Here is a 13,913-nt window from a genome sequence, read left to right on the forward strand (position 1 = left end):
TAAATATAAATCCCTGAGTAGTGGGGATGCCATGTGAGGAGTGAGAGAAATATGATTTAAGAAAAAATAGATAATAATAAAAAGTAGCATCAATGGGCAAGATCATGCAACTCACTGAATCTCACAAACTACCATGTTTGGGACACTCTTAAGACTTGTTTGGTGCTGCCTTTGGTGGTCAAGGTGTTAAGAAATGCATTGATTTAAATTGCCTTTTCTATTGTTGAAAATCAAAACAGCTGTAAAAGTGGCATCAATCTCCAGATGGCTAGCTCTGTTAGTCTGTTGCAGTGGAATTATTTATTTATGTTATTAAATTTATATACCACTTGGAACAAAAAACCCCAGTAAAAATAGCTACTTTAAACATTAAAAAATAGTTAAAATCAATGAAAAGCTACAAAGTAAAATACATGCTAACATTCTACATATCTAGATAGGTTTGTCATCATGTTATCCCATAAAAGGTGTGTTAGTCTTCAAGGTGCCACAAAACAAGCTGGTACCCTTCAAAACATCTAGAGAGCATTTGGTAGGCAAAGTCTGCTTTAGAGGAAGGACTTCCATTCTTGCTTTAAGTTTTTTACCCTTAACCTTTCTTACCTGTACCAGTAATCTTGAACTTTGAGACAGAATGTCAGAGAAGTTGTTTCCTGCAAGAAGAAAATGAAATTCTGCGTCAAAAGGTGAGAATGTCCATTCTCGAATTCTCTTACTTACAAAAACTCGAGAACACATGTTTAAACTTCAAATTGAGCTATTGACTCAGAGCCAATAAATAATGTACGATATAAACTGTTGCATGATATAAACCAGGGGTCGGCAAGGTTTACCTCGCCTTGGCTGGTTCACTCCAGCAGAGATCTCTTCATGGGCCGGATTGCGCATCCGTGCCCGCGATTTCCGGCGTCTGTGCAGACACAATTTCTGGCGCCGCGGAAGCGAGTCCCCGTACCGCGCTGCACTGGTTTAGTGCCGCAAACGGGGACTCGCCAAGTGGGCAGCTCAGTTTGGGGACGGCTTGTGGGCTGGTTAAACGACCCCCGTGGGCCGCTTGTGGCCCATGGGCCTTAGGTTGCCAACCCCTAATATAAACTTTGCATGGAACCTGCAATTCATCTCTCTCTGTTCTCCCTGTAACCCCACTTTTTTTCAGCTGTTTGCCTTGCAAGCAGAGTACTTCCGAATAAAGAAAGAGGAGCAACAGCAGCAGGAAGAGGAGGAAGAGCTGATTCTCCACCACAAGCTTCCTTCCTACGTGACCAACATGGACCATCTGGGGGACTCAGAGCTGTGAGTCTGTATGTGAGAGGCCAGGACAAACGGCTGCATGATTGGATGGTAGAGGCAGATCTTGGCCCTTTTGCCATTGTTCACTTGCTGGCAAATTTGGACAAGCAGCTTTGGAGAAGTGCATGTTCATTCAGAAAGATCCACAAAGATTTGAGAACGGTTGGGTGTTTTCTCTCTCCCCTGCTCCCAGGTCTTGCTGGCCTCTCCCTTTAAAAAAAAACCAACCACACTTAACGGAACAGTCTATAGGAGTTTTCTATCAGAGCTTCATAACTTTAAGTTACTTTTAAATATCCTTTTGTTTAAAAGGTGGGAAATCTCATCCTGCGGTTGAGCATCATGCATCTTCCTGAATCTATGGAGCTCCCTTAATGGCTTTATTTAGTTTATTTGCCTTAGCGGGACCTTCCACCCACGTCTGGGACTGTCCACTAAGGTTTGCTGCAGGCTCTGTTCCCTTGCAGCCATTCCTAACATAGCTGCAATTAATTCAGAGGTGACTTCTTGTTTAACTCTAGCAAATGGAAGTTCCGTTATGGCCCCAGTCCGGAGCTGGGGAGGAAGACGTACAGAAATCCCTGCTGTTATCTCTGTGACACACAGCATCATGATGATGATGATGATAGCGGGACTTTTTTTGAACATGCCTCTGTCTAATGGACCTGATGCTGAGGTTTTTGAGTTTTCTGCCTTTTTTCTAGTGACATGACATGCAACCAAAGAAGCCCTGCTCACTCTCTGCAGACCCGAGGGGGATTCCTGTCGTCTCTGCTGTCTCAGAGCAAAAAGGGCTCCTCTAGAACAACAGGATCCAGCTCGGCACAGACTGGCGTGGCATCGATGGGCAAGAAAGAGCAATCAAACCACCAGGTGAGGTACCATAAGAGCAGCCAGGCTAACACCTGTGTTTAGAGTCAGGCTGGATGTCTGCTGTGTTGATCTTAGGACTGATTTACAGGTTGCTCTTTTGCATTTACATGAAGGTAATGTGCTTATTTAATTTTTAAACACCTTTCATCAAGGAAGATCCCAGGGTAGTTGATTAAATAGCTGATTGACGCAATAACATTTACTATGTCATCAATACAACCATTAACAAATGCTAAAGGTTTAAATAAGTATGGCAGTGGGCATCGCAGTTACAGTGGGTCTTGAGAACATCAGTTTTCCCCAAAGACCTGGGCAAAAAGAATAATCTGTTAAGATACCTCTGAAAACCCAGCAGTGAAGGTGGTGGCTGCACCTCTAGGGGGAAGGAATGGCACAAGTGCCCATTTGCCAACTGTCCTCCATATTAATCCGCATGTTGATGGTAACCTGCTCCTGGCAGGTTCTTGTATTTTGCACCTTGTCCAAGGATGGTGACTGGGATATACTGAGGACCTACATCCAACAGCCACTTCTCAGTAACCTTTATTGAAAGCTGAAGTTAAATACAGCAAACCTAAGAGGTGCACAGGCTCCTAGATCAACTGAAATAAGTCACAGCTGGTGCTTCTAGGTGGCATGGGGGTGTTCCCCTTCTCAAATCACTGAATTCTTCTGCTATTTCCAAGTTGGGTGGTGGGGTAATGTGCAAGGGACACAGAACCAATCGCATGAAAGGATTCTCACAAATGATGTTCCTAGATGTGTTACATACCAGAAATTTCAGCTTAGGCACAGTATCTGGGAGAGCTAAAACTTGAGAAGTCTTCTCTTTGCCTTCCAGAGCACCAAAGGAAAGGAGGCAGCCACTGCCTGCAAGGAATTAAAAAGTCACTTCAGTAGCCCAGTGGCAGCAGAGTCCAACTTCCTACAGCAGCGTCAGAGGCGTCTGCAGGATCATGGGAAGGAAAGGAAAGAACTTTTAACTAAAACAGCTTCCCAGGTATGGACTGGTGTGTCTCTGATGGGTTAGAGAATTGGATAAAGTCTTCTCTGTATTTCTGTGTGCAGCAAATCACATGCAGGCAGTCTAGTAATAGTCAGGCTGATGATTTGTCTAAGCAATGCAGATCCATGTGTGCCTGAGCAGATAATTACTTACTGTTCTGATTTTTTAAAATGAGAGTCTCATGTTTGGATCAAGCAGGGAATGAAGAATCAGAATTGTTTGCTTTACTCAGTGACATCCTCATGCGTGAACTAAGTCGGGGACAAAGGGTTCTCCTTAACCCCCATCCCCTCCTCCTGAGTAAACTTCAACACTGTCTTGAATGGAGTTCTTCCCTTCGGCATGTCAGCTGCTGTTCTCTGGTTTGTGGCTCTTGCACGTGGGAGTGAATCTTTGGCACAACCTTTCTTGCCGTTGACGCTAGGAAGCATGAGGCTAGAAAGAACTTTGTCCATTCTCTCTACCTGTTTGCTAGGGAGAAATGACACAATGTGCACAGAGATGTATCCCTGGCTCTTGTCCAAATGAAAGCTCCTGTGGGCTGGAATGGGCCCCAGTCCTTCAGTTGCCTATAGAAGCAGGAGGGAGCTTCTTGCAATCATACATCTTATCTCCAAACCTCTTGGCTGTCTGGAGTAGGTACCCATTTGAAGGCATTTTCATTCAGAGCATTGACCTCTAATGGCAGTGGCTGTGCATAAGCAAGCGGCATGTAGGTGTCTTGTGTCTAGAAGAGAGGTCCCACTGTGCCAGCAGCACAGAAATGAAATACCCTTCAAACTGAAAATCTTTTAAGAATCCTTAGCTGCCATTTTCAGGTAGCTTTCCACTGGGACTGTAAGATTTCTTTCCAGGGTTGTTAAGAGCTACTTTATACCCCACTTTTTTGTAACCGAATGCAGGGCATATACTTTTTGTTTCAATGGACATGAATGACTGAATCTAATTGCCCATTCTCTTGCAAAGAAACCACATTTGAAGAGGCTTGTTTGGAGGGTTTTGGAGTTCCTTGGTCTGCTCTCACTATCCTGAATAATTTTGTGTTGCAAACTATCCCGACTGCAGATTATTTGATAGGGTTAAAAAACACTGGCCCCAGCACAGTTCTCACTGCATGCTTCCTCCCGTATTGGAAACCATCTGATCAGTCCTGCCTTCTGTTTCCTTCATCGGTTACTGCTCTGTAAACAGGCCCAGCCTGCTTCATTTCCTGTTTGGATTTCTTTGTGTGCTGACTTTGCTGAAAAGGGAAAATGTCTGCTTCTGCTTGGCATTTTCCACTTTCTCTGTGTTGCTTTGTATGTGTATTAATATTGCTGAGGAGCCTCTGGGCACCAACCAAAAGTTAAAAGATGCATTTTGTCTTGCATCTTGTCTTAATGCCCCAGCTAGTGGCAAGGATACATAGAGAGCTTTTTCAGGTATGGCAAATTATCCAGGTGTATTAGTGTGAACTCCATGGACTAATGCCCCTCTGCTTTCCAAGATAGTGTGGGGAAGGATACTAGATTGAAAGCTCCAGGCCGTGGGAGGTAGATGCTGCCCTTCCCTGCATTTCATAGGCAGGGCCTTTCCCCCAAGGTTGGTTTCTCTGCAGGCGGGTGGGACATGCAGAAAGTGAACAATGATGCCTGTCTATGGAAGGTGGTTACTGCTACTTGCAACATTCCTGGATGGATCTTAGCTGCTGGCATGATGCAAAGCTCTGCCTTGGTTACCTAAAACTCTGTACTCATTGAGCACCCACTGAGTAGCTTAACTGATTTTCCTGGCTTGCTGTACTATATGCAGGGTCCTTCTCTTGGTTTAGGGGCAGAATGTTGACAGGAAGATGGAGGCTATTGCCACTGAAACAGACCCTCCCCCTGAGCTGCATGCTGAGCAAGCAGAAACCCTGACCAAAGCTTTTGGGTTCAGCATAGATGCTGGAGGCATCAGGCAAGAGCAGCCATTCATTGTCCTGAGCCAGGAGGAATATGGAGAACACCACTCATCCATCATGCATTGCCGGTAAGGGGTACTCCCCCTTGGGGGAAGGAGAGAATGGTGGTCAGGGAGCCACCGCGGTTCAGTGGACTGAGTGCCGGACTTGCAGTTGTGGGGTCTGAGCTTGGCTATGGCCTTGGCATTCCCCAGCCCCTCAGCTTCTGTTCCATATCTGCGATAAGTAAACTGTGACTTTGACTTTTTGTAAGGATTGCAAAGGGCTCTGCGTGTTTAAAGTACTATTTTAATGATAGTGCCGGCATAGTTTGTATGAAACGTGGCAGAAGAAAATCTTGAGGAAGCTGTAATCGTGAGGGTTGGAAAGGACCATTGCATAACTTCCTTCTGTGCTTAGGGTTGACTGCTCTGGTCGAAGAGTGGCCAGTTTGGACGTGGACGGAGTCATCAAGGTGTGGTCTTTCAACCCCATCATGCAAACGAAAGCATCTTCCATTTCCAAGTCTCCCCTGCTTTCCCTAGAATGGGCGACCAAACGGGACAGGCTGGTGAGTAGCTGGGCTTGGTGCAACAGGGAACATCTGGAACTGCTGCTGAAGCATCCTAGATACAACCTCTGACTGGTCTTAGATGTCCCGAGGCCTAAAGTGTATTGCATGGTACTTCCTGAGGGCAATATATCCCTTCCCATGAATGCTCAGCACAGTTGATCATTTTTCTATGAACCAAGTAGGTTTTCCATGGCTCTTTCCAGATTCTGGTGGATGCAAAGACTTCATAGCCTGATTGACCACAGGGTGAGACACTGTACAAAGGAGAACCACAATCTTTACTAATTTCCTAATTGTGTCACCAGGGCCTCAGCCATTTCCACACACTGCATCCTTGTAATCTGTTCCTTCCAATTTGATGCTCTGTCTTTATTCCTTTTTGGTCTTTTTGTTGGCTACCCTTTCTTTTCTCCTGGAGAGAAATGGAGCAGACCAAGTGCTGGGTGGAGAGAGATGCGAGACTTTTAGACTTTGGTCATTGCAGTCTCCCTTGAAGCATATCCCTCATGGGGTTGTAGGTGCAACGGATGATGGAAGGGTAGCAGTGACAGGGTGGAGGTGACGGCAGTGAAAGACTAAATGGAAATGGCTGCAAAGGTTTTGGGTAAGGTGGCTAGAACAGGAAGTCGCTGCCACCCAGCCCTTGATTAACGTTCTCCTTGGTGCTGTGTTCCAGTTGTTGCTGGGTAGCGGAGTTGGGACTGTTCGTCTTTACGACACTGAAGCCAAGAAGAATCTTTGTGAAATCAGCATTGATGAAGACATGCCCAGGTAACCCTCTTGAGCAGAGTCCCTCTTGCCTCACCTGTTGTAAAACTAGTCATTTGGTGTCTCTAAATCTCAAATGCATCCCTGTTTTGCGTGGCGATGCCCAGCTTGTGCTTCAGAGGCAGTGTTCACCTGTCCAGAGCTCACCAACACTCATTACACTAAGGCAACTGCTTGTTTGTGATTCGTAATACTCCTTTGTGCGCGTTTTCCTTTGCACGTGTGAGTGGTACGCTGCTTTAGTGCCATGTCTGGGTGCACACAGCTTCATTCATGCTGGATTGAGAGCAGTCTTGTATGCCGTGATTTTCCAACACAGAATCAGTTTCCATGAACAAAAGACGCATACCAACAGAATTCCATAGTTTGCATTCCATTTTAGGCAAGTGTGCAGAGCCCCCCCCCCCAAACCATCATCCAAAGTTGTAGCTGTAGAGATGTGACGGAGGGTGGGGTGATGGTGCTTGGCTGTGCCTAGAAATCCCCACCCTGTCCCCTCCTTCATGGCAAGATGGAAGGCCAAAGTGATTTGGCCACTACAAGGCTCCCGAAAGCGCCCACCATCTTTTCCTGGATCGCCCCTGACTTTTTGTGAAGGCAGAGCATGAGACTGGAGACAAACAGAAGATCAAGTCTTTCCATTCACAATTTTTGGCTTGGACCCCTCCATGACGGAAGAACAGGCCAGGCAGGGGATTGTGGGTTGTTTTTTTAAAAAACATGCCTCCTGTTACACAGATTTTATGTGTAGGGAAAATGGGAACTGGCCATTGATGGTTTGCATGTTAGCCACCTTTTTGAAACTCTTTTCCTATGGATTTCTTTCAGACTGCATTAAATCCTGAGAAGCTTCCCCATACTTCTTGGAAAACATTAAACCTTTGACACAAAGGGCATGGATTCTGTTTTCTGGTTGCTTTAAGTAACTGACCACAGTTGCGGGATTTATATCTGCCCCAGTTTCCTGTTGTTGCTCTAAGCAATCGGTGTAGATGGTAGATGGCAACCTAGAGTGCTTTCTTCTCTTGCAGCTCCCCCCCCCCAATTTTTTTTTTTTTTTGGGAACAGGCAGTATTGCTGCCCTGGGGCTTTTTATCCCCTACATGTTCAAGGCAAGAGAACAAGAGTACAGCTGCATCTTCCCTGCTATGAGTGTTCAGGAATTGGGGGGATCTGAAGCCTCCACTTTGCTCTAGGCTTTGGAGAATGTGAACATCACAGGAAGCTTCTGCCTACTCTTAGGGGCAGAGGGATTGCTAGTTCTTGATGAATCCTTGTCCTTCTGCTCATGTTTGGCCATGACTATCAAAAGCTCTTCTTTGTTTGCACTCCTCACTTTAGAAACACCTCTCTGCCTCTTAACATCCAGAGGCCAAAGGAATAGAGAATAAAAGAAAGGGAACCACCCATAGCCCCAGTGCAGTGAGAGGCTTGTTTGGATGCATAGTTTTTACAGGTGTTGGGGTAGGGGTTGGACAAAAGTCGGATCAAAGCCAGAAACGGCTGCTTTCCAGCCTGGCAGCTCATGGACTTCCTGTGCAGAGAGCCAGGGCTGACCGTGTGGGTCTCTGTTTCAGGATCCTCTCCCTCGCGTGCAGCCCAAGTGGTGCTTCTTTTGTGTGTTCAGCTGCTGCGTCTGGCCTTGGCAACCAGCTCGATCATGGAGCACAAGATTGTGGAGGGAAAGGCATGAATCAAGTTCCAGGGAAACTGCTTCTATGGGACACTAAAACCATGAAGCAGCAGGTATGGTTGTGTTGTTTCCTTGAGCCCAAAGAGCAAAGGGGAGCATTCACAGATGGGGAATTTGTGGCCCTCCAGCTTTTTGTTGGTCTACAACTCCCTGAGCCCTGGGAATGCTGGCTGGGTCTGATTAATGTTGCATCCCAGTTGCTTTAATATTTATCTGTGCCAGTTATGAACAGTCTAGTGAATGTTTGTTGTTGGCACCTTATATTATAATGTCATAAAACTCTGGCTGAATTTTTAGGCATTTCACTGAAGTTGTCCGGAGTGTTCTGAATTGTGCCCCCACCCTACCCCACTCCCCATTTCTATAGTTCCACAGTCAGTCCTCCTTTCCATTCATGTGACTTTCCTAACTTGCCATCAGCTTGGTTTTGTTTTTCTCTTCTGGGCTCTGCTGCTTCCCCTACTCTGCCCCCACCCACTCTCTTGTAGCATCTGCCCTTCCTTCCATCTCCTTGTGGTTTAGGCCGAGTTCCTTCTCCAGTTTGGTCTTATTCACTCATTGTGATGAGATCCCTGCCATCTTGCCTATGTTTCAGGCAATTTTTTTTATGCTGGAAGACACAACCAAAGAGGACCTCAGTTTCTCAAGGGTGTGGCTTCACTTGTGGAAGCAAAATAAACTAATGACACTCTCAGAATGGATCCAGTCTTCTTGCATTCCTGTGTGCTGGTCGTGATGGGTTGCGGCAGCCACTGGCAAGTGGGAGAGTCGGTGCCCACACAGGATTTTGCGGCAGAATTTTAAAGTTATTTTTCATGTAAAGGAGACATGCCTGAAGAAAGTTATGCATCTCTCTCCCAGGAGCATAAGAAAGGATATCCTTCCTTGTTTACCCAGAGTTATATTTAAGCTTCTCTCTGGTGAGAAACAGTTCTCAGACTTCTGTGGTGAGAGGCAACGGTACAAGAAAGCCTCTGAGGGCAGGATGGACTGGATTGGTCAAAATGTCCCAAATTCCCTCTGGGGCAGAACTGAACAGGAGAGGGGAAACCCAGATGGAGTGAGTGTCCATTTGGTTGAGCAACCCAAGAGCTCTGAGTAATTGTTCCCCTGTGTGTCTGCTGTACAAGCAAAGTTTCTAGGGCAAAGGACATCTAACTAAGTTCTCTTTAACATTTTGTTTTGTTGTCTTTCTCAGCTCCAGTTTTCTCTTGAACCTGAGCCCATTGCTATAAACTGCACAGCCTTCAACCACAATGGGAATCTGCTGGTCACTGGAGCAGCGGATGGCATAATCCGTCTCTTTGGTAAATTGCCAGCCAGGAATACAACTTAGATTCCTGTAACACAGAGAATAGGGCGCCTGAGGCTGGACTGTGGCTCACAGCACCCCTGCCCATTGGCCGTGCTGGCTGGCGCTCATGAGAGTGCAACATCTGGAGGGCCAGAGGTTCCCTATCCCTGCCTGTAATGTCATAGCTTGGTGTATTCATCCTAAACTCTTTTGGTCTGAGGATTTCAAATGGGGGGCACCCACTGTGAACGAAGAATGTGAGGTATCAAGACACCTGCTTCAGGCAGAAGTGATGATATGCTGAGAGCACTTGACAGATGGGATTCTTTCCATGCTCAAAGCATTCTCAACACCTCCGGTTCTCCACACCACCTTCAGAGAGCCCTCATTCAGGGAGATGTGGGGCAGAGTGAGACAGAAGAGTGCCCTTGCTGCTGTATCTTTAGCACCCCTTTGCCCTTCTTTGCAGATCACTGTGTGCAGCAAGAAATGCACACACACAGAATGTTCTGTGCAGCTTTCAATATGCTCCTTTGCCAAGTAGATGGTCAGCCCTTCTTCTCTGTGGGAGGCAGTGACTGGCCCAAGATCACCCAGTGAGATTCATGGGCCTAGTGGGGATTTGAGCCCCTGGTCTCCCAAGTCCTAGTCTACCACTTTAATCACCCAACTACACAGACATAGGGAAGAAACACTGTCCTTTTACAGTTTTGGGAGCCTTTCCCCTGCTGCTTCTTTAGAATTCTGTGAAGATTTGTTGTTAATTTTTAAAAAAGCACACTTACTTAAAAATAACTCTCCACCCCTTTTATGTCCCTTTTCAGACATGCAGCAGCATGAATGTGCTATGAGTTGGAAGGCCCATGATGGGGAAGTCTACTCTGTTGAATTCAGCTATGACGAGAATGCTGTTTACAGCATTGGAGAAGATGGGAAGGTAGGTTCTAGGGAGACGGGGGGTTGTATCAATCTATTTTTGCGTTTATCAGCGTACTGCTTCTTTGACCACACATGGGGCTCTCAAAGCAGCTTACCATGAATGTGAAATAGCCAAATAAAGTCAATAACCACATATTCAGGTAAAAACATTAAGAATCCATTAATGACAGTGACATCTGATTTGCATAATGCCACCCCGAAAGGATCCAGCCGCATGCTGCACCTTCTCAAGCAAGGTGGTGCACAAACCCCATGGACGGGAAATGCTAGTGTCCTGAAGGCAGAAGCTGCAGTGGCTAGGTTTTTCCTGGGTTTTTTGCCAGCTGTCATTTCTGTCTCCACAGCTGCAGATGCCACTACACAGCAGAATGAAGATGATCAAGTGTTTTCCTTCTGGCATCTAACGTAGAGTCTCTTGTTCCCCATCCTAGTTTATTCAGTGGAACATTCACAAAAGTGGCTCCAAAGTGTCCGAATACGCTCTTCCCAGAGATGCCACCGGCCCCTTTGTGTTGTCTGGCTACAGCGGATACAAGCAGGTCCAGTTCCCACGTGGAAGGCTCTTTGCATTTGACTCGGAAGGAAACTACATGCTGACCTGTTCTTCCAATGGGGGTGTCATCTACAAGGTACTGGCTGCTAGTCACGAAAGTTACCTGCTACATCCAGGATCAGAGGTAGCATTATACCTCCTGGGGAACAATAGCTGGAGAGTGCTACTGCGGTCACATCCTGCTTATAGTTTTCGCCAAGGCGTGTGCCTGGACATTGCTGCTGACATTTCTGCCTTCATGTTTAGTGGGTGGGAGGTGGAGTTCTGCACCAATGGAGTGATGCTTATATTTATTTATTTATTTCATAACGTTATTTATTTATTTATATTTATTTATTTATTTCATAACGTTTCTATGCCGCTTGATTTTTTAAAAAAAACACACACCTTCAAAACAGTTTACAAAAAAACCCAAACCCAATAAAATTACCACTGAGAAAAATTAACAACAGTCATTTAAATCTTTCAAAAAGTTAGAACAACTTGCAACAACTTTCTGAGTAGGCTTGTCTAACCAAAATTGCTTTTAGCAGGCATCAGAAAGAGTGCAGTGAAGGTGTCTGCCTGATATCAATAGGCAGGGCGTTCCAAAGGGTAGGTGCAGCTGCACTAAAAGATTGAGTTCCTACAAATTCAGAACAGGTATTATGTGGCACCAATTCTGCCTCTTGCATATGGAGCAAGGTGATCTCAAATGTAAACTGATCCCAAGCTGTTAGGGACTTTTACGAATAGTATGGTACCGCACTGCAGGCAGCAGGCCAGTGGAGGCTGGCAGGGCTGAGCAGAGGGGCATGTCTGCCTAATTCAACTCCCCAGTCCCAGCAAAGGGGATTTGGGTTGCCTTGCCAGTGTCTGACCTTTTGGTTTCCTCACCTTAAATATAGCTGCGTTGTTATGGGCTTCCCTGTTCTACCTACTGCATGTCCCCTGCAAGCTTTGACAAGGCTAGTTCAAGATTTCTATACTGCCCTTCAGGGCTCCTTCCCATATTAGCCATTATGCCCTCAAGTTTAGCCACTGCCTTTTGAGAACCAGCACAGCCCAATATTTGACTTGGGACAGAGACCTCAGAAACCTCAAATCCCACTTCTGCTTGACCCTGCTTGGTAGCCTAGGCAAAAGTCCTTTATTTGGGCCCAGATCCTAATATGTGTATAATATAGATGGCCGTGGCCTGGATCATAAGCTGCTAATCAGGTAGGTGAAAAAGATGACGGGAAAATGCTAGTGGCATTCATCGCAGCCCTCAGGTTGTCCAGCTCAAGTGATTTGGCTATGCTTGCTACCGCCTTCGTAGAACTACAGAGCACTATTCTGGTAAAAATGAGTGTGGTTTGTGCAGCTAGACTTCTTAGCAATCCCTGGCCCCAGCTTGAAATCTATCACAGAAGCTTGCTAAGTGTTGATTGAGAGCCAGTGTGGTGTAGTGGTTAAGAGCGGTGGACTAGTAATCTGGTGAACTGGGTTCGCTTCCCCGCTTCTTCACATGCAGCTGCTGGGTGACCTTGGGCTAGTCACACTTCTCTGAAGTCTCTCAGCCCCACTCACCTCACGGAGTGTTTGTTGTGGGGGAGGAAGGGAAAGGAGATTGTTAGCCGCTTTGAGACTCCTTAGGGTAATGATAAAGCATGATATCAGATCCAAACTCTTCTTCTTCTTCTTGTTCTTGTTCTTGTTCTTCTTCTTCTTCTTCTTCTTCTTCTTCTTCTTCTTCTTCTTCTTCTTCTTCTTCTTCTTCTTCTTCTTCTTCTTCTTCTTGATGTTTGCCTGCCTTTCTTCTCTTTCAGCTGAACAGTAACGACAAGGTCCTGGAGAGCTGCCTCTCTCTGGGAGGACACAGGGCCCCGGTGGTCACCGTGGACTGGTGCACAGCGATGGATTGTGGGACCTGCCTCACTGCCTCCATGGATGGAAAGATCAAACTAACCACTTTACTTGCACAGAAGTCATAGAGGAAACTGTGCTGATAGGAAGGCACAAACTGTTGACTTTTCTGGGGGAGAAATCAGTATTAGCCATCTAGATTCAGACTACTTTGGGCAGGAGAGGCTGTTTAAACCACTCGTCTTAATGTTGCTTTCTCCTCTAAGGTTGGAAACTTTTTTAAAGCTGATGCCAAACCACTGCCAGATAGGAGTTTCAGTTACAGCCGTTCCCCCTAAATTAAACGATGCTCTTAGCAGGCATGCACTGATCTACAGGCTCTTTCCAGTGACGACCAGCCCCGTTCCCCCCTCCTGGGTCCTCAACAGCACATGGCCATAAACCTCCAGGATTGTGCCAAGGTATGCGATACAGACTTGTAAACATCCCAGCGGAAAACAGGGCCTGTGTGAAACCTTAACAGTATTCTGTGTCTGCTCCTGTGTTTCTTATTAAAAGCAAATGTTTTCATTGCATTTTTCCTGTGTGTGTTGCTTTTGCAGCTTTAAAAGAAACTTCAGGGACCACGAGAATTGTTTAGCCTAACCCTTTTGCAGTGCATGGGAAGAGTAACACAGGTCTTCATCACAGGGTGATGCGGAGGGGAAACTCTTTAAGTTTCTGTAAAGCATTTTACACTGAGGAAGCCTTTGGGTGAAGATCTTAGGGTGAAGGGGTGGAATACAGAATTAATAAATTTGAAGAACTGTACCAGCGGGTGGCGCTGTGGGTAAAACCTCAGCGCCTAGGACTTGCCGATCGCATGGTCGGCGGTTCGAATCTCCGCGGCGGGGTGCGCTCCCGTTGTTCGGTCCCAGCGCCTGCCAACCTAGCAGTTCGAAAGCACCGCCGGGTGCAAGTAGATAAATAGGGACCACTTACCAGCGGGAAGGTAAACGGCGTTCCGTGTGCTGCGCTGGCTCGCCAGATGCAGCTTGTCACGCTGGCCACGTGACCCGGAAGTGTCTGCGGACAGCGCTGGCTCCCGGCCTATAGAGTGAGATGAGCGCACAATCCTAGAGTCTGGTAAGACTGGCCCGTACGGGCAGGGGTACCTTTACCTTTACTTTACCTCT

The 13,913-nt window shown here is 46.4% G+C and overlaps 1 protein-coding gene across 2 annotated transcripts in view; it reads left to right on the forward strand.

Moving 5' to 3' along the window:
• Window positions 1-13,313, forward strand: part of WDR91 (WD repeat domain 91) — a 17,163-nt gene extending 3,850 nt beyond the window's left edge. For both annotated transcript variants that reach the window (XM_083573646.1, XM_083573647.1), the window contains exons 4-15: window positions 603-686; window positions 1,157-1,293; window positions 1,995-2,163; window positions 3,005-3,163; window positions 4,980-5,179; window positions 5,511-5,661; window positions 6,341-6,435; window positions 8,010-8,178; window positions 9,324-9,432; window positions 10,244-10,356; window positions 10,790-10,987; window positions 12,702-13,313. In XM_083573646.1, coding sequence (XP_083429772.1) covers window positions 603-686; window positions 1,157-1,293; window positions 1,995-2,163; window positions 3,005-3,163; window positions 4,980-5,179; window positions 5,511-5,661; window positions 6,341-6,435; window positions 8,010-8,178; window positions 9,324-9,432; window positions 10,244-10,356; window positions 10,790-10,987; window positions 12,702-12,866 — 1,749 coding nt within the window. In that variant the 3' untranslated portion in view covers window positions 12,867-13,313. The remainder of the gene's footprint in view (window positions 1-602; window positions 687-1,156; window positions 1,294-1,994; window positions 2,164-3,004; window positions 3,164-4,979; window positions 5,180-5,510; window positions 5,662-6,340; window positions 6,436-8,009; window positions 8,179-9,323; window positions 9,433-10,243; window positions 10,357-10,789; window positions 10,988-12,701) is intronic.
• Window positions 13,314-13,913: the final 600 nt, after the last annotated feature.

Source organism: Podarcis filfolensis, assembly GCF_964270895.1.
Source record: "Podarcis filfolensis genome assembly, chromosome: 10".
Lineage (NCBI taxonomy): Eukaryota > Metazoa > Chordata > Lepidosauria > Squamata > Lacertidae > Podarcis > Podarcis filfolensis.